Consider the following 21412-nt stretch of genomic DNA (forward strand, 5'->3'; position numbering starts at 1 on the left):
TGGTGGTTCCTCCAAGCTCCTGACGCCTAGCAAGGAGAACCTTTTTAGGGCAAGTGCACCCGCACTAACCCCAAAAAACCCCAGGATTCTGTAATACGGTACACGATTGTACATACCAAATTGTTTTAGCACCAGAGGGCATAGCCTTGTTAAATAAACCTGGCCATCAGTACCAAAACGGTCTCCAAGCAAATGTTTATACACTGTGTTTAAACTTCCCGAAAGTATATATTTTTCTCTCCACAGTGCAGGTATCAATCTTGGATTATCCATTCACTCCTCTTTAGGAATCCTTAGCGCAGGTGAAAAATTACTTATCTTAAGTATAATAAATAGTTTGTGGTAAGTAGGACCTCTTAGAGATTTTGCTTTGGGACATAGATGTCCCAAGTTACTCTTCTGCTTGACATGGAGTTCAATTCTAAGCACAATATCAATAAATTTGGATATTCTTTGTGTAGGTTGCCTCCAGGTTTTATTGGTACTTACCACAAAGCGTTTAAGGTCCAATGTTAACCCTTTTACCCCCCAAAACCTGTTTTCACCTTAATGTCTAGGCCAAATTTTACAATTCTGGTTAATGACAATTTATGAGGTAATAAGTCAGGAAATCTGAGATTTTTTTGTGATATATTGTGCTTCATGACAGTGGTAAAAATTTGTTAGATAAAACTATCTTTTATTTGTAAAAAAAAAAAAAAAAAAAAAAGGAAATTTGGCAAATATATTGAACATTTTGCAATTTTCAAACTTTTATTTTTCATGCCCTTAAAACAGAGAGTTATGTCACACAATATAGTTAATAAATAACATCTCTCATATGTCTAATCTACATGAACACAATTTTTGAAATACAATTTTTTTTTTGCTAGGAACTCAGATTGATTAAACGTTGACTAGCAATTTCTCCTTTTTTCAACAAAATTTACAAAACCATTGTTTTAGGGACCACATCACAATTAAAATGACTTTGAGAGGCTTATATGAAAGAACATGCCCCAAATTGACTCCATTTTAAAAACTGTACCCCTCAATGTACTCAAAACCTCATTCATAAAGTTAATTAACCCTTCTGGTGCTTCACAGGAATTTTTGCAATGTGGAAGGAAAAAATTAACATTTCACTTTTTTTCACAAATTTCTTTATTTTCACAAGGGTAACAGGAGAAAATAGATCATAAATAGAGATCAGCAAGTATACTCATTGCTCAGGTATTCCCGAACATGCTCGGGTGGTTTCCGAGTATTTGTGAGTACTCGGATATTTAGTTTTTGTCAACGCAGCTGCATGATTTATGGCTGCTAGCCAGCTTGAGTATATATGGGGTTGCCTGGTTGTTAGGGAATTCCCATATGTATTCAGCGTGTCTAGCAGCCGTAAGTGATGCAGCTGCATGAACAAAAAATAAATCTCCAAGCACTCACAAATACTCGGAGACCACCCTAGCCTGCTCGGAAAAACCTTAGCAATGAGTATACTCGCTCATCACTAATCATAAATTTTATTGTGACATTTCTGCTCAGCATGCTGATACCCTATATGAGAGGAAAAAGCACTGTATGGGGGCACAGCAGCCTTTTTAAACACGAAATTGGATGGAAATCAAACACCATGTTGCATTTGGAGAGCCCCTATTGTGCCTAAACAGTAGAAACCACCCACAAGTGACCTCATTTTAGAGTCTAGACCACTCAGGGAACTTATTTAGATGTGTGCTTCACAGACATTTGTAATGTTGAGGCGTGAAAACAAAACTATTCCACAAAAATGTTCTTTTAGCCATTTCTTTTTTACTTTTGCAAGCAAAACAAAACAGAATGGACAAAATATTGTAGTTTATTTTCTCTTGCGTATGACAATACCCCATATGTGGGGGACAAGTATGGTTTTGGTGCACGACAGGACTCGGAAGGGAAGGAGCGTTGTTTGACTTTTTCAATGCAAAATTTACTGGAATCATTAGTGGATGCCATGTTGTGTTTGGAGAGCCCGTGATGTGCCTAAAGAGAGGAAATCCCCCCACAAGTGTCCCCATTTTGGAAAACTAGACCTCTCTAGGAATGTATCTAGATGTTTGGTGAGCACCTTGAACCCTCATGTGCTTCACAGAAATATGTAGCGTTGAGTTGAGAAAATAACAAATCAAATATTTGCCACAAAATGTAATTTTATCTTCATTTTTTTATTTTCACAAGGGTAACAGGAGAAAACAGAAATCAAAATTTGAGGTTCAATTTTTCCTGGATATGCATATATCCCATGTGTTGGGGAAAAGTACTTTTTGGGTGCACGGCATGACTCTTTTTGGAACTCAGACTTTGATTAAATGGTCTGCGGGTATAATTTCTCATTTCGAGAGTCCTGTGATGTGCCAAAACAATGGAATCTTCAACACAAGTGACCTCCAAGTGACCACATTTTGGAAAATAGACCCTTCAAGGAATGTATCTAGATGTGTGGAGAGCACATTGAACTCTAGGTGCTCTACATAATTTTACAAAATTAATCTCTGGAAATGTAAAAATAATAATAATAATAATAATCGTAATTTTTGTTTATATAGCGCCAACATATTCCACAGTACTTTACATTATAGAGGGGACTTGTACAGACAATAGACATTACAGCATAACAGAAATCACAGTTCAAAACAGATACTAAGAGGAATGAGGGCCCTGCTCACAAGCTAACAAAATATGAGGAAAGGGGAGATACGAGAGGTGGAAAAATAAAAAATTCTAACAAAAATGTTGTTTTACCCCAAATTTTTTTATTTTCACAATTATAGGAAGAGAAAATGGACCCCAAACTTTGATGTGCAAAATCTCCTGAGTACATTGATACCCTATATATGGTCAAAAACTACTTTTAAGGCACAGTGCAAAGCTTAGAAGGGAAGAAGCATCATATTGGAGTTCAGATTTTGCTGGAATAGTTTGAGGGTACCATGTTACTGTGGCAGAGTGCCTGAGATGCCAGGACAGCAGAACCCCCTAAATGTGACCTCATGAATTCATTTATGGGTACACAGATCATAATGACCTCACATGTGCTTCACAGAATTTTAAGCTATTGGAAGGTGAAGAAACATTGATAACATTTGCACCACTAAAATATTGTTTTAACCCAATGTTTTTAATTTTTCTAAGGGATAATAGGAAAAATGGACCTCAGTTTGTCGTAAAAATTTCTCCTTAGTGCTTCAACGCCCAATATGTAATCAGGAAATACCTTAAGGCACAGTGAAAAACTCAGAAAAGAAACACTATCATGTTATAGCGATGATTTTACTGTTATGGTTTCCATGTGCCATGACCCACTGGGAGAGCCCCTAAAGTGTCAGAACAGCAGGATCCCTCATATGTGACTCCATTTTACAAACTGTACCTCTTGATTAAAACATCTAGGGGTGCAGTGATCATATTGACACCACAGGTGCATCACAGAATTTTATGCCATTGGGCAGCAAAGAAAAATTAATTACATTTTTACCACCCAAATTTTGTTTTAGTGCCAGATTTTACATTTTAACAAGGTGAAGTGGGTAAAAAAGCCAATAAAATGTGTCCCTCAATTTCTGCTGAAAGAGGAAACACTTGATATATATGTGGTACCTACAGTGCCACAGTACGGCACTGCTTAGCCATACGGAGAGACATGGAATAGATGGAGTGCTATTTTCCTCCTGGAGTGCAGATTCTCCTAGACTAGTTTAACCTTCGTCAGGCTGCATAATTTTACAACGTTAACAGGCTGCAGAGGTACAATTGTACCTTCATATATATAGTGCACAGCTCATGCTTCTGAGGATACACACCGGTAAATTAGGCGAGCTCTCATAGTTGCTGATTTGCCCAACATGTGGATGCTAAATGTGGTCTAGGCAAACATGAGCTTTGAGAGATTTGAGAGCTGAACTTCTTTAGGAGGTGGAGAGCCATTTAGCTTTTCCAGATATTTTGTGTGTGCTATCAGTAATGATGAAGCCCCCTATATTTCCATTGAAAGATGACAGACCTGAGTGGGGACTTGCTTTTCTTTGGTTTGATTTGAAGCTTTTTTTAGGAACATTTGATATAACATTTGGGATCACATTTATACTGCGCTCTATGCTAAGCACTTATTTGGGATTGCCCCTTCAAATCTCCGAGTGACATGATTCTGATGAAACCCCCAAAATATCCATTTACTGTTATGAGGGAGAAAAGTTACTCTAGATTCCATCTGGCCTCTGTTCAACAGTGTCCCTCTTTTCAGAAGATCACAAAACTGTGTCCGATGGAACTTTTATGCCCGCCTAAAAAGACGGACACCACCGAATCATAGGCCAGACGACATCCACAGTGTCTCCATCTGCCCCATTATAGGGAATCTTCTAAATCATGTCTAAATCACGTATTTCAGAGATTTACACTGAAATATCGGTGTGAGTACTCGGCGCAGAGCGCAGGATAAATGTTAGCTGAGCCTTACTGCAATCTTTGATAGGCAGAATGAACAAATCAATAGCAAGTGAAGAATTGTATTTATTTTTTATGCCATTCATTGTGCGGTATAAGTGATTTTACGACTTTATTCTTCGGGTTGGTGCGATTATATCGATACCAGATTTATATATTTTTTTATGTTTGGCAGCTGTCACACACTAAAAGTCCCTTTTTTTCAAACACTAGTATTTGCATTGCCACATTTTGAAAGCTATAAATTTTCCATATTTCTGCTGACAGAGTAATTTTAGGGCTTGCTTTTTGGCAAGATGAGCTGATGTTTTCATTAGTACTAGGGTTGAGCGACTTTTGTTTTTATAGGATCGGGTCGGATTTCACGAAACCTGACTTTTTCAAAAGTCGGGTCGAGTGAAATCGGCCGATCCTATAGAAAAGTCGGGGTCGGGGTCGGCCGAAACACGAAACCCAATGCAGTGCATTGGGTTTCTAATGGTTCCCAGGGTCTGAAGGAGAGGAAACTCTCCTTCAGGCCCTGCGATCCATATTAATGTGTAAAATAAAGAATAAAAATAAAAAATATTGCTATACTCACCCTCGGACGCGCCCTGGTTGTAACCGGGAGCCTTCCTTCCTAAGAATCAGCGCTTGAAGGACCTTTCGATGACGTCGCGGCTTGTGATTGGTCGCAGAAGCGGTCACATGGGCGTCACGCGACCAATCACAAGCCGCGACGTCATCGAAAGGTCCTTCAAGCGCTGATTCTTAGGAAGGAAGGCTGCGAGTTAGAACCAGGGCGCGTCCGAGGGTGAGTATATACCTATTAGGAATATACTCACCCTCGGACGCGCCCTGGTTCTAACCCGCAGCCTTCCTTCCTAAGAATCAGCGCTTGAAGGACTTTTCGATGACGTCGCGGCTTGTGATTGGTCGCGTGACGCCCATGTGACCGCTCACGTGACCAATCACAAGCCGCGACATCATCGAAAGGTCCTTCAGGCGCTCATTCTTAGGAAGGAAGGCTCCCGGTTACAACCAGGGCGCGTCCGAGGGTGAGTATAGCAATATTTTTTATTTTTATTCTTTATTTTACACTTAAATATGAATTCCGATACCGATTCCCGATATCTTAAACATATCGGGAATCGGTATCGGAATTCCGATTCCAGGTCAGAAGATCGCCGACCTCATGGCCGACCCCACACAGGGGTCGGGTCGGGTTTCATGAAACTCGACTTTGCCAAAAGTCGGCGACTTCTGAATCTGGCCGACCCGTTTCGCTCAACCCTAATTAGTACTATTTTTGGGCACATGACATATTTTATTCGCTTTCTTTTCCGATTTTTGAGAGGCAGAATAAACAAAAACTAGAAATTCAGGAATTGCTTTTTGTTTTGTTTTTAAATTGTCCGTCCGCATGTGGTAAAATTGATAAGGCAGCTTTATTTTTCAGGTAAGTACGATTTAAGCGATACCACATTAATAGCTTTTTTATGTTTTGGCACTTTTACACAATAAAAAGTATTTTATAGACAAAATAATTATTTTTGCATTGCTTTATTCTGAGAGCTATACACTTTTTTTTTTTAGTCGATAGACCTGCATGGCCTCTTTTTTTTCATAACAGGATGACATTATCAACTATACTATTTTTATTTACATTTTTCACTCTCTCATGTTTTATTTCTCTTTAAGTTCGAAAGAGTGATGATAAAACATCGTTTTTTGCATCATTTTTGTTTACTGTGTTCACTGAAAGGGACAACTGGTGAGACATTTTTATAGGATGGGCCATTCCAGACATGGTGAAGCCAAATAAATATATATATATATATATATATATATATATACTATATAATTGTCTAAGGGTCACTTCCGTCTTTCTGTCCTTCTGTCTGTCTGTCTTTCTGTCTGTCACGGATATTGATTGGTCGCGGCCTCTGTCTGTCATGGAATCCAAGTCGCTGATTGGTCTCGCCAGCTGCCTGTCATGACTGCCATGACCAATCAGCGATGGCCACAGTCCGATTAGTCCCTCCCTACTCCCCTGCAGTCAGTGCCCGGCGCCCGCTCCATACTCCCTGCAGTCACCGCTCACACAGGGTTAATGCCAGTGGTAACGGACTGCATTATGCCATGGGTAACTCACTCCGTTACCGCTGCTATTAACCCGGTGTGTCCCCAACTTTTTACTATTGATACTGCCTATGCAGCGTCAATAGTAAAAGGATCTAATGTTAAAAATAATTAAAAAAATAAAAAATGATTATATACTCACCTTCCGCCGCCTTTTCCGCTCCTTGCGACGCTCCGGTAACCACTCCATGCAAGCGGCAGGTTCCAGTGGCAAGGATGGTATGCGACATGACGTCACAGTCATGTGACCGCAACCTCATCACAGGTCCTGTGCGCCTGCGCGAGAAGGACCTGCTATGACGTCATGGTCATGTGACCGCGACGTCATCACGGGTCCTGAGCTACCAACCCTGGGACCAGAAGCTGCTGAGTGCACCGCACACAGGCGACATGACTACAAGGGCTCCCTCGGAATGTGAGTATATGTTTATTTTTTAACCTGTGACATATGTGGCAGGGCAATATACTATGTGGCTCTGTGCTGTACACTACGTCACTTGGCAATATACTATGTAACTGGGCAATATACTATTTGGCTGGGCAATATACTATGTGGCTGGGCAATATACTACGTCACTGGGCAATATATTATGTGACTGGGCAATATACTACGTGGCTGGGCAATAGACTACGTGGCTGGGCAATAGACTACGTAACTGGGCAATATACTATGTGGCTGGGCAATATACTGCATCAATGGGCAATATTCTATGTGACAGGGCAATTTACTACGTGGATGGGCAATATACTACGTGACTGGGCAATATACTATGTGCCTGGGCAATATACTACGTGGGCTGTGCAATATACTATGTGGACATGCATATTCTAGAATACCAGATGCGTTAGAATCGGGCCACCATCTAGTAAATATATATGTACACACACAGTTGTGCTCAAAAGTTTCCATACCTTGGCAGAATTGTTGCTTTCTTTGCCTCTTTTCAGAGAATATGAATGATAACACCAAGACTTTTCACCACTCATGGTTAAATGATGCCATCAATATCGTTCACAGCATTTAGAAGGCAGGAAGTGTGAGGGAGCTTCCTCTGCCCCTGCCCTCCAATTGGCAATCTTACAAAGTCATCATGGCCATGGTAACCCGAAGCCCCACAAGTAAGTTACATCATGTGCAGTTCATGATCTCACTAATTTGTGTCAGTGCAGCAAGTTACAAAGCATAGCAATACTCCTGCAAGTCTATGCTTTATAACTGCGCAGTTATAACTGCGATCCATATGTTATCATTCATAGTCTCTGAAAAAAGGCCAAGAATGCAAAAATTCTGCCAATGTATGTAAAGTTTTGAGCACAACTGCATATATATATATATGTATATATACAGTGGGGCAAAAAAGTATTTAGTCAGTCAGCAATAGTGCAAGTTCCACCACTTAAAAAGATGAGAGGCGTCTGTAATTTACATCATAGGTAGACCTCAACTATGGGAGACAAACTGAGAAAAAAAAATCCAGAAAATCACATTGTCTGTTTTTTTATAATTTTATTTGCATATTATGGTGGAAAATAAGTATTTGGTCAGAAACAAAATTTCATCTCAATACTTTGTAATATATCCTTTGTTGGCAATGACAGAGGTCAAACGTTTTCTGTAAGTCTTCACAAGGTTGCCACACACTGTTGTTGGTATGTTGGCCCATTCCTCCATGCAGATCTCCTCTAGAGCAGTGATGTTTTTGGCTTTTCGCTTGGCAACACGGACTTTCAACTCCCTCCAAAGGTTTTCTATAGGGTTAAGATCTGGAGACTGGCTAGGCCACTCCAGGACCTTGAAATGCTTCTTACGAAGCCACTCCTTCATTGCCCTGGCGGTGTGCTTTGGATCATTGTCATGTTGAAAGACCCAGCCACGTTTCATCTTTAATGCCCTTGCTGATGGAAGGAGGTTTGCACTCAAAATCTCACGATACATGACCCCATTCATTCTTTCATGTACCCGGATCAGTCGTCCTGGCCCCTTTGCAGAGAAACAGCCCCAAAGCATGATGTTTCCACCACCATGCTTTACAGTAGGTATGGTGTTTGATGGATGCAACTCAGTATTCTTTTTCCTCCAAACACGACAAGTTGTGTTTCTACCAAACAGTTCCAGTTTGGTTTCATCAGACCATAGGACATTCTCCCAAAACTCCTCTGGATCATCCAAATGCTCTCTAGCAAACTTCAGACGGGCCCGGACATGTACTGGCTTAAGCAGTGGGACACGTCTGGCACTGCAGGATCTGAGTCCATGGTGGCGTAGTGTGTTACTTATGGTAGGCCTTGTTACATTGGTCCCAGCTCTCTACAGTTCATTCACTAGATCCCCCCGCGTGGTTCTGGGATTTTTGCTCACCGTTCTTGTGATCATTCTGACCCCACGGGGTGGGATTTTGCGTGGAGCCCCAGATCGAGGGAGATTATCAGTGGTCTTGTATGTCTTCCATTTTCTAATTATTGATCCCACTGTTGATTTCTTCACTCCAAGCTGGTTGGCTATTGCAGATTCAGTCTTCCCAGCCTGGTGCAGGGCTACAATTTTGTTTCTGGTGTCCTTTGACAGCTCTTTGGTCTTCACCATAGTGGAGTTTGGAGTCAGACTGTTTGAGGGTGTGCACAGGTGTCTTTTTATATTGATAACAAGTTTAAACAGCTGCCATTACTACAGGTAATGAGTGGAGGAAAGAGGAGACTCTTAAAGAAGAAGTTACAGGTCTGTGAGAGCCAGAAATCTTGATTGTTTGGTTCTGACCAAATACTTATTTTCAACCATAATATGCAAAAAAAATTATAAAAAAAACAGACAATGTGATTTTCTGGATTTTTTTTTCTCAGTTTGTCTCCCATAGTTGAGGTCTACCTATGATGTAAATTACAGACGCCTCTCGTCTTTTTAAGTGGTGGAACTTGCACTATTGCTGACTGACTAAATACTTTTTTGCCCCACTGTATATATATATATATATATATATATATATATATATATATATATATATGTACGGTACAGACCAAAAGTTTGGACACACCTTCTCATGTAAAGATTTTTCTGTATTTTCATGGCTATGAAAATTGTACAATCACACTGATGGCATCAAAACTGCCTCTTGAAGCTCATCAAGAGAAAGCCAATAGTGTGCACAGCAGTCATCAAAGCAAAAGGTGGCTACTTTGAAGAACCTAGAATATAAGACATAATTTCAGTTGTTTTACACTTTTTTGTTAAGTATATAATTCCACATGTGTCAATTCGCAGTTTTGATGCCTTCAGTGTGAATGTACAATTTTCAGTCATGAAAATACAGAAGATTCTTTAAATAAGGTATGTCCAAACTTTTGGTCTTTACTATATATATATACAGTACAGACCAAAAGTTTGGACACACCTTCTCATTTACAGATTTTTCCGTATTTTCATGACTATGAAAATTGTAAATTCACACTGAAGGCATCAAAACTATGAATTAACACATGTGGAATTATATACATAACAAAAAAGTGTGAAACAACTAAAAATATGTCTTATTTTCTAGGTTCTTAAAAGTAGCCACCTTTTGCTTTGATGACTGCTTTGCACACTCTTGGCATTCTCTTGATGAGCTTCAATAGGTAGTCACCGGGAATGGTTTTAACTTCACAGGTGTGCCCTGTGAGGTTTAATAAGTGGGATTTCTTGCCTTATAAATGGGGTTGGGAACAACAGTTGTGTTGAGCAGAAGTCTGGTGGACACACAGCTGATAGTCCTACTGAATAGACTGTTAGAATTTGTATCATGGCAAGAAAAAAGCAGCTAAGTAAAGAAAAACGAGTGGCCATCATTACTTTAAAAAATGAAGGTCAGTCAGTCCAAAAAATTGGGAAAACTTTGAAAGTGTCACCAAGTGCAGTTGCAAAAGCCATCAAGCGCTACAAAGAACCTGGCTCACATGAGGACAGCAACAGGAAAGGAAGACCAAGAGTCACCTCTGCTTCTAAGGATAAATTTATCCAAGTCACCAGACACAGAAATCACAGGTTAACAGCAGCTCAGATTAGAGACCAGGTCAATGCCACACAGAGTTCTAGCAGCAGACACATCTCTACAACAACTGTTAAGAGAAGACTTTGTGCAGCAGGCCTTCATGGTAAAATAGCTGCTAGGAAACCACTGCTAAGGACAGGCAACAAGCAGAAGAGACTTGTTTGGGCTAAAGAACACAAGGAATGGACAATAGACCAGTGGAAATCTGTGCTTTGGTCTGATGAGTCCAAATTTGAGATCTTTGGTTCCAACCACTGTGTCTTTGTGTGACACAGAAAAGGTGGACAAATGGACTCTACATGCCTGGTTCCCACCGTGAAGCATGGAGGAGGAGGTGTGATGGTGTGGGGGTGCTTTGCCGGTGACACTGTTGGAGATTTATTCAAAATTGAAGGCATACTGAACCAGCATGGCTACCACAGCATCTTGCAGCCGCATGCTATTCCATCCGGTTTCTGTTTAGTTGGACCATCATTTATTTTTCAACAGGACAATGACCCCAAACACACCTCCAGGCTGTGTAAGGGCTATTTTACCAAGAAGGAGAGTGATGGGGTGCTACGCCAGATGACCTGATGGTTTGGGGTGAGCTGGACCGCAGAGTGAAGGCAACAGGGCCAACAAGTGCTAAGCATCTCTGGGAACTCCTTCAAGATTGTTGGAAGACCATTCCCGGTGACTACCTCTTGAAACAAATCAAGAGAATGCCAAGAGTGTACAAGACAGTAATCAAAGCAAAAGATGGCTACTTTGAAGAACATAGAATATAAGACATATTTTCAGTTGTTTCACACTGTTTTGTTATGTATATATTTCCACATGTGTTAATTCATAGTTTTGATGCTTTCAGTGTGAATTTACAATTTTCATAGTAATGAAAATACAGAAAAATCTTTAAATGAGAAGGTGTGTCCAAACTTTTGGTCTGTACTGTATATATATATATATATATATATATATATATATATATATATATATAATAGGAGTCGAGTTTCCTCTGCTGCACAGGGGGAATCTCTATCCATGTCTGCTGCTGTCTCCCATTCTGCATCGGCTGCAGTGAAGCCTGCTCAGCGGAGACGTCGCTCCCAGCGTCTCGCTGAGACTGATACTGTGCAAAGGGATACTACTGCCTCTCCAGGCTCTGCTATTGTATTCTGCACTGATCTGCAGTGAGCAGGCTTTTCTGGCACTAAGTCCTGCTTTGCACACACTGAGCATGCCCAGGGCAAGATCTCTCAGTGGAGATCTAGGGTCACATGCTCAGGTACTGCAGCAACTACCATTGGTCCTTCTTGGAAGATCTTGTAGGTGCTAGGACTAAGTCCTGCTTTGCACACACTGAGCATGCCCAGGGCAAGATCTCTCAGTGGAGATCTAGGGTCACATGCTCAGGTACTGCTGCAACTCCATTGGTCCTTCTTTGAAAGGTCCTGAACGTGCTGTAGCTATATAAGCTTCGCATGATCGCACGGCCAGGCACTAGTATACATTTGTAAACGTGTGTGTGTTGTGAAAGTCGTTCTTTAAAATCCCCTCCCTATTGTATGACTGCTCGCGGAAGGTGGATGATGGCTATCTAGCGCCCGACTTAGCCATCAGCACGTAACACACAATACAGCGTCTAATTGCTGTGACCGCCAGTGTGGCGCCGTGCGCTTTCACGGCGCTTTGCTGACCCAAGCCTGGGTGGTTAGTGGTGTCCGCCAGTGCGGCACCGCACGCACTCTCGTGCATCTTTCTTATTATTATTTCTGTAACTCTGACACCCCAGGTCTATATGAACTCAAATCCTGTGTCTTGGGATTGAGTTCTGAGACTCCTTGCTTGCGCTCTTGGTGCGGTACTGCGGCCCTGTGACGCAACAGGGTTCGCTTCCTTCACACGGGGTGAAGTTAACCTATGTGTGTATTCACATTGTACCGTCATATAGTGCCGCCATTTACTTAGCAGCAGGTTCTTTCCTGCATGGTGGATCCCAGGTGGTGAACGCACCAATCTTACTTAATAAATATATTCGGTGCGTTCCGCCAACCCTAACATATATATATATATATATATATATATATATATACAGTTGAGCTCAAAACTTTACATACACTGGCAAAATTTTTGCTTTCTTGGCCTTTTTTTCAGAGAATATGAAGGATAACACCAAGACTTTTTCACCACTCATGGTTACTGGTTGGGTGAGGCCATTTACTGTCAAACTGCTATGTTTGTCTTCTTTAATCATAATGCCAACCCAAAACTTCCAGATGACCCTGATCAAAAGTTCACACATTTCTTAATACCGTGTATTGCACCATCTAACATCAATGACAGCTTGAATTATTTTGTGGCAGTTGTGGATAAGGTTCTTTAGTTTCTCAGAAGGTAAAGCAGCCCACTCTTCTGGGCAAAAATCCTCCGATTCCTCTAAATTCTTAGGCTGTCTAGCATGAACTGCACGCTTGAGATCTTCCTAGAGTGCTTTAATGATATTGAGGTCAGGAGACCAAGATGACCACTCAAGAGCCTTTACTTTGTTCTGTTGTAGCCAATGACAGGTCGAATTGGCCTTGTTTTTTGGATCACTGTCATGTTGGAACATCCAAGTACTTCTCATGCGCAGCTTCCAGACTGATGAGTGCAAATTTGCCTTCAGTATTTGCTGATAATGTGATGCATTCATCTTTCCTTCAACTTTGACCACATTTCCTGTGCTTTAGTAGCTCACACATCCCCAAAACATCAGCGATCCACTGAGTTTGAGTCTGGGTCTTTCTTTTAATTGAAGAACTTTATTCTTTCTGTGCCTTTATCTACCATATAACTATAAGATTAGTAATGGATAGTTGTCTTATAGATGCCTCTCCATTACTAAGCAATGGGCTTCATGTCACCTGACAATACAAATGTGACATCAAACCCACAAATATTATCCCCATTTTCCACCAGTATAGGGTAAGTGGAAAGAACTGGAAAAAAAATCTAGAATTGGTGAATCTAATGGATGTGCCTTTTATGGGCAGCTGCGGGTGTTAGGGCTAGCGGAACGCACCAAATAATAAGACAGATAGAGTATGGTGCGTTCGCAGCCCGGGGTCCACCGTGCAGAGATGGAACCTGCTGCCAAGCAATGACGGACTATATGGCAGTACAAAGTAAATACACACACGGGTTAACCTCACCCTGTGTGAAGGAAGCGAACCCTGTTGCGTCACAGGGCCGCGGTACCGCACCAAGAGCGCAAGCAAGGAGACTCAGAACTCAATCCCAAGGCACAGAATTTGAGTACATAGACCTCATGCGCTCGACACCGCAACTGGGGTGTCAGAGTGACAGCATTAGAAGCATGAGAGTGCATGCAGTGGTGCCGCACTGGCGAACGCCACTAACCACCCAGGCTTGGGTCAGGAAAGTGCTGTGAAAGGGAGATCTTGCCCTGGGCATGCTCAGAAAGAGAAAAGCAGGACTTAGCCCCAAAAGCATCTGCTCGCCGCTGCCCAACACTGACTTCAATGGCAGAAGCAGGAAAAGCAGCAGTAACTCTTTGTACAGAGTGAGACTGAGCAAGACGCTGGGACCGACGTCTCCGCTGAGCAGACTCCACTGTGGCTGGAGAAGAATGGGAGACTGCAGCGGAGATGGCTCGAGATTCCCCTTGTGCAGAAGCGGGAACTCGACACCTAACAGCGGGCTGCTATTTTTCGGCTGTGGGGCCAGTATCCATGGTCCCTTAACAGTCCAAGAATGCCAACCCTCAGCTGTCTGCTTTAGCAAGGTTGGTTGTGAAAAATGGGCCTGCCCCTCGCCTTTTTTAAATTATTTATGTAAATACTTAAAAAATATGGCATGTGGACCCCTCTATTCTTGATAGCTAGCCTTGCTGGAGCTGACGGCTGTGAGTTTTGCCTGGCTGGTAAACAAAAATACAGGGGAACCCACGCCATTTTTAAAAAAAAAATATTTATTTACAGCATTGGAGCTGCTGAGGAATACTTCCATTTGCGGCTCCTGCTCTCCCTTATATCAGTGGCAGCATGTGTCGGATAATGGGAGCAGTTTTCCCATCAGCTGACTTTAGTGACCAGAGATAAAATTTATACCTATAGCCTATGATCACAGCTGAGTGCTCATGCTGTCTTTTGACAGCGTTGAATCCGCGGCTCTCTGACCAACGGGGATGCTTTCACTGCTGATCAGAAGCCGTGTTTGCTGGGCTGTCTTGTATATTATAGCGCAGCAAACACTGGATGCTCGGGCCCCCATTCAAGTGAATGCGGTCCGGGTTCAGGTCTTGGTACTGTTCTGCTACCTGAACCCAAACTTTTTGTAACTGTTCGGCCGAACCCAAACTTTTTGCACTGTTCGGCCGAACCCGCTGTACCCGAACATCCAGGTGTCCGCCCATCTATACGTTTGAGCACACCTGTTTATACAGTATATACAGGGTGGTCCAAAAATAGGTGGACAGTATGTGTAATAGGGTTGTGAAGGGGGAGATTTATCAAACATGGTGTAAAGTGAAACTGACTCAGTTGCCCTTAGCAACCAATCAGATTCCACTTTTCATTCTTCACAGATTTTTTGGAAAATGAATAGTGGAATCTGATTGGTTGCCAAGGGCAACTGAGTCAGTTTCAATTTACACCATGTTTGATAAATCTCCCCCTTCATAACCCTATTATACATACTATTCACCTACTATATACAGTATATATATATGTATATATATATATACAGTATATATATATATATATATACATATATATATATGTGTGTGTGTGTGTGTGTATATTACTTTGTGATATTTTAAAAATAATATTTTTACAACTTTTTATCCTTTTTTTACACTTTCTTACTTCTCCTATGGGAATTTGACTTTCAGCACTCTGATAGCAGTTATGCAGCATAGACTTGCAGAAGCATTGCTATGCATTGTAACTGTCAATGCTGCACTGACACAAGTTAGTCAAATCATGCACTGTCCAAGATGAAACTAACTTGCTAGGGCCTGATGATCCAGATAACATCATGATGACTTCGGCCACCATGGCAGCGATGACTTTGTGGGATCGCCTATTGGAGGGCAGAGGGGGCTCCCTCCATCTGCCTGCCTTCTAAATGCTGTGAACGATATTGATAGCATCATTTAGGTGATTTAGGGGGCAAGCTGCTGTGAGCAGTGGGGACACCACTCCTGGCAGTGAGTGCTGGATGTAAGCTGTGAGAATCACTGATCACCAGGCGGCGTTCACTCGTGCACATCTCTTATTTGCACAAAATCTCCTGAAAGTATCCATACGTCCAAGGTCAGTAAGTACTTACCTACCTGGATTTATGGATATGTCCAAGGTCATGAAGGGATTAGCAAGGATTATAACAGCTTAAAAAAATGTCTACAATTTAGAAAACACCACACTTGTTAATGGGAAGTATCAGATAATGCAGCTGAGAGCTTCAATTAAGAGAAGAAGGGGGAGCTGCATTATCAAAAATAGCCCACCTTAAACAAATTGCTTTTTTTGTTCTGTTTAATAAAATATTGAAATCCCAATAATGTAAAATACCTAAAGAAAAGAAAGAAAATCAAAAGATTATATTTCTGCTATCTTTTTCTCTCTCTCTCCATCTTTCTCTTTTTCTCTCTCCTCCTCTCCTCCTCTCTCTCTCTCTCTCTCTCTCTCTCTCTCTCTCTCTCTCTCTATATATATATATACACACAAACTTATTTTTCAACAGTTCTATACAAGCAGTGGAATTATGTATTTATTCATTATTCTGTGCCTAGATAATAATTACCAAGTTTTTAGTTTCATATTTTCACCTTTATCTTTTTTTAGGGGAATTTACAAACTTGTTATTAATGTTGTCTTGTCTCTTTTTTACATGGTCTTCCTGGCGCAGCAGACCATTTAGGAATAGAATTTATGGGTAAGTTATCTTTCAATATTTATTGAATATATTTTTTTTATTTTATAAAAAAAAGAGTTTAGAAACCATAATGCAGCCAAGACTGTGAACTTGATTGTTGAACCTTCACAAGAGTAGGGAAAATAAAGCATTTGCTCTAGTAGCCAATTATTGGACAGCTCAACCACTCATGTTTTTAATTTTTCGCTAATAGCAGGACTACCATTGCAATATCTGTGTGTCATATAGCCAGGACCCGGGAACATTCTCTGTCAGCTTTTGCATTATAACATATGTCTTCGATATCTGAGGGAGTGAATTGGGTTCTTAGGTTAATTGCAACATCAGAATGAAGTATAAATCATGTTCCTCCTATTCATGGCCCCTTTAGAAAAATAAGAGGAAATAGTGTGATCTCTATGCATCATTTCCGGAGTGTTTAGAGTAACTATTATGACCATAAGTGACAGCGATTGTGACTGGTTAATATTAAAATTAAACCAGAGGTGGATCAGGTTATTTTGTGAGTATAGTACATTTATATTGTTCATGAGATAAATTGTCCACTTTACCCTGCCTATGATAAAGAGCATGCAACTATCACTGAATCCTGGTTGAAGAGATGCCACCAATGAAGTTCTTCTAATTGTTGTGTCATAGAAGCTATCTGCAGCTGCCAATAAGGACAACTAAGTTTATACAGATTTAATTAGCTACCATTGAGTTCAATCCTAGATGCATTAATTAATTTGGCAATGGTGACACTTTCCCTACGATATCGCTGTTCCCTTCTGGTGTGCTAATAATGAGCTGTGTGTGCTGCTTGAGTATATAATACTAAGCCAGATCTATCAATATAGACAACACGGGAAACGTTCAGATATTACTGTTTTTTTTACTATCGCATATCAAGATAAGGAGTTCTTGCTTCAAAGCTAGCCCTTCAACATTTCTATCATATTGTAGGCTGAGTATATACAGTCCTGATCTTGAACATCAAAAGTGGAAAACAATTAGTTTTAGTATGACTAAAGGTATGGTATCGTGTACAATATTCCCATATACCTTGTTGGATTGAGTTTGATATAGTGGGAATAACAATTGGAGTTATTGATGAGAACAGAGGAGCACCTTTTGAATAGAATAGAGCGGCCAAAAATGTTTTATTGAGTGTTTATTTACTGTATAGGGTATTACAAAACATTACATTACAAAAATATATTCTTTAGTGTTAAGAAATCCTTCATTGCCATACAGATTGTTTGTTAATAGGTCTATTAATGCTAACAGATTTTGCATTTCCACTTACTGCTATTTTTAGATTTGCATTTATTTGTGATTCAGAACTGATTTGGATTCTCTGTGAAGTACACAATGCAATTATTTAATTTTTATATTTCATAATTAAAAAAAGAAAACGGCAGATAATTAAATAAAATGTCCAATAATACAGAGACTATTTAGAATAGAGTGAGGCTGACATAACAAAGCTAAAGAAAAGCTAAACACGCATTAAGGACAAGAATCCATATTAATATTTATTTTTTTTTTGTTTCTTAAATCAATGCTTCAAATAAATGGGAGATCTAACCATAAATCTATAGCAAAGACTAATGAATTGTTTGCTTAAAAAATGTAGATTTTTCTTTCTTTTTTTCTGTAGATGATGGTAGATTGAATATGTATTATGAGTCTCCTAATCTGCTCAGTGTTCAGCTAAGAGTTATGGGCCTTTATATTCGTCAAGTTACACCCACATATCTCCCCTTAATGTGCCCATGCGCATGCTAATTGTGGGATGTGTCGGGTCTGTTAGAATTTTATGAGATCCCAAACAAACAGGATATCTTCGCCCCTGGAGTTTCTAGGCTGTAGATTTTGTCATATTCCTTATTGTGATTTTATCTATACGTAAAGAGCAAACATGACCTAAATAGCATCATATATTGGAACTTTATTAAGTTGGAGGGGTTAGAATGGCCTTACAGTGATGTGAGTGAATGTGTCATGTTCAACCCTTTGCCATGATGCCAAAAATACAATATTCATAACTGTCCACTGGCACCGGCCAGGCTGTGAGAAATCCTTTGATCTAAGGAAGCTCTTCCTGGGGAAGCATACATCTCCTTTACATAATCAAATTTCAGCCCTTTTTTCTGTTTACCAAAGCATCTCCTGCTTAAGTGCCTGAGCACTGTAGGGGGTCCCTGCTTCAATGGATCCGGAGGTGTTGGCTCCCTTCCTCTCTATTGTAATTAATCTCAGATATTCAATGTAAGTGGGGGATATGTCACATCTCTGGAGGTGTTTTAAGGATCCTTAATTTTTCTCTATTACAAACCCCTTTAGTGAAAGCAAAAGAAAAACTACATCTAGATAAAAATAAATATAAAATCAGATATCATACATATATATATATGATTTCTTAGTACGCCCATATGTGTTACATGAATATATAATCATGTATTTTTTAATAGCTTTATTCAAAATGAAATGCAAAATTAAGGAAAAAATTAAAAATATGTTTTTTCTCTTCAATGCCGTTCTACAACATTTTGTATATCCTTCTTCTCAAATGTCAATGTATTAATAGCTTACAACAGACCTTGATTAACTTTATGCCCTCCTTTGAGTCTAAAGTTGCATCTTTTATTTTACTTTGAAACTACCATTGTTTAACAGTCAGAGACTGGAGAGCAATCAAATCTTAAAAGATTACAACCAGCTTGACATGACATTTGTTTTCCACTATAATTAATATTGATCCCTATTGTCTGTCTACACCAAGCACTTAATGTATGTTGAGAAAATATAGCTTGAAAAAGATTCCAGAAGCTGAAAACCAAGAACTGTTAAGTCTGAGAATAGACTGCAGAACATTATAGACTTATTTTTTTTTTAAGTGATTAATTTAACATAGGGTGTGACTAGGGGTATTCACAGATCTGAGTGGATCCCCTGATGCTGCTTCAAGTAATCAAGCCAATTCTCATTAACCCTTTAAGGAGCAGGGCTTTTTTTGCCTTTTCCTCACATTCTTCCAAGAACCATAACTTTTTATATTTTTCTGTTACCCCTTTATTTTTTGTAGGACAAATTGTAGCTTTGAGTGTGTAATATACTCAAGAATGGGAATGTTGAAGCGGGATAAAATGATGAAAAAATGAAATTCTGCCATTGTTTTTTGAATTTTGTTTTTATAGTGAAAATTACCTGGGAATTATATTATTATATTTTTTCAGTTTTCCACGTGTGTATGATTATAGCAATGCCAAACATGCATTGTTTTCTTTTATTTATGTGATAAAAAAAATTGTAATTATGTAAAAAACAATATTTTGCTTTTTTTTTCACCATTTTCCAAGATCTGTAGCATTTTAATTTTTCTGTTGATGGGGCTGTTTATTGTGTGGTGAGCTAACATTTCTATGTATACCAATTTTGTGAACATACGTTGCTTTGATTGCATATTATTTCATTTTCTTAGAGAGGTGAAGTGGCAACCAAAAAACAAAGATAGGAATTCTTTTATTTTCCTTTGTCATGTTCACTCTAGGGGTTCATTAATTTCAAATTTTGAAAGACCGGTCTTTTATAAACGCAGTGATTTAAAATATGTTTTTAATCCTTTCTATATTTTTAACAGTGAGAAGTGGGGTGAATTAACATTTTTATATCACTTTACATTGTTTTATATATTTTTAAACTTTTCTTTTTTACTTTTATTTAATAGTCGCCATAAGGGATTTGAACCTGCAATAATTTTATTGCTTATACAATACACGGCAATACCACAGTATAGCAGTACATAGTGAAAATCTCAGTCTCTGATGAAGCCCAGCCTATGCCTGAGCTTCAGAAAAGTACAGAGATGACATTATTAGAGGACTTCATCAGATTGCCAGTCGTCATAGTAATCCATCAGCCCTTCACAATCACATTGTTGGGGCATGATTGTAGCTGATTTGAGATGAGCGAGTACTAAAATGGTCTTGTGATCGTTGCTCGAACTGATCAATTCCTAATACTCAAATACTTGTTTCGTGTAACAAGTATAATGGGAGTCAATGAGAAATCTGAACTTTTTTCAGCAGACTCAACAAAGAGATCTGGGGGCAGTGAAAATGTTGAACTGGATGGGAAAAATGCTGAATGGAAGGAGAACAGCTTAGGGAAGATCCCTGGAAGCATCTCTGACTCCCAGATCGCTGCTGAGAGCAATGGTGTCACACTTTTGCTCCACTTTAGGGAATGACAATAAAACATTCCAAATCAATGATAAATTGCATTTTACAGGAAAAATGATATTAAGAAACATTTTTTCTTGTATAATGACTTGTATATAAGGCAAAATTTAAAAATGATTTACAAAAAATATGATTTAAGTAAACCAAAATTGATTTAAAAAAAGTAAATTTCAGTTTAACTTACGAAGACAGCAAGAATTGGCAAAAATTAAGGACTCAGAGGGACAAAGATACACCCTGTATCAGATTTAAAAGAGGGCCTCATAAACATTCTGTTAAAACAATCATGTATTGGTACTCCTAGACTCATAGTCTATGCACTAAGTGCAAATCCTGCTAGAAATTAAAAGCAGGGTCATCTATACACCCTTGAAGGCACCAACTGTATTGTCTCATTCAAATATTGTGACCAAAATGTAGTTGTGGTACTCCTACACTCATAAAGGTTTTGCAAACTGCCAAGCTAGGAACAAATTATGAGTAGGGTCATGCATAGGCCCATAGAAGGCAACAACTGCTGGGCCTCATAAAAATATAGAACACTAGAAACACTTAATGTGCTGCTATCATCTGGTGGTGTGTAAAGGTACCTTCACACTAAGCGACGCTGCAGCGATACCGACAACGATGTCGATCACTGCAGCGTCGCTGTTTGGTCGCTGG

At 39.6% G+C, this 21412-nt stretch overlaps 1 protein-coding gene across 2 annotated transcripts in view; it reads left to right on the forward strand.

Moving 5' to 3' along the window:
• NRG3 (neuregulin 3) overlaps positions 1–21412 on the forward strand; it is a 1535957-nt gene that overhangs the window by 1187866 nt on the left and 326679 nt on the right. The window contains exon 4 of one of the 2 annotated variants that reach the window (XM_069753133.1): positions 16497–16523. In XM_069753133.1, the coding sequence (XP_069609234.1) occupies positions 16497–16523 (27 nt within the window). The remainder of the gene's footprint in view (positions 1–16496; positions 16524–21412) is intronic. The other variant, XM_069753134.1, reaches the window with a different exon arrangement.

This window comes from Ranitomeya imitator, chromosome 2 (assembly GCF_032444005.1).
Source record: "Ranitomeya imitator isolate aRanImi1 chromosome 2, aRanImi1.pri, whole genome shotgun sequence".
Classification (NCBI taxonomy): Eukaryota; Metazoa; Chordata; class Amphibia; order Anura; family Dendrobatidae; genus Ranitomeya; species Ranitomeya imitator.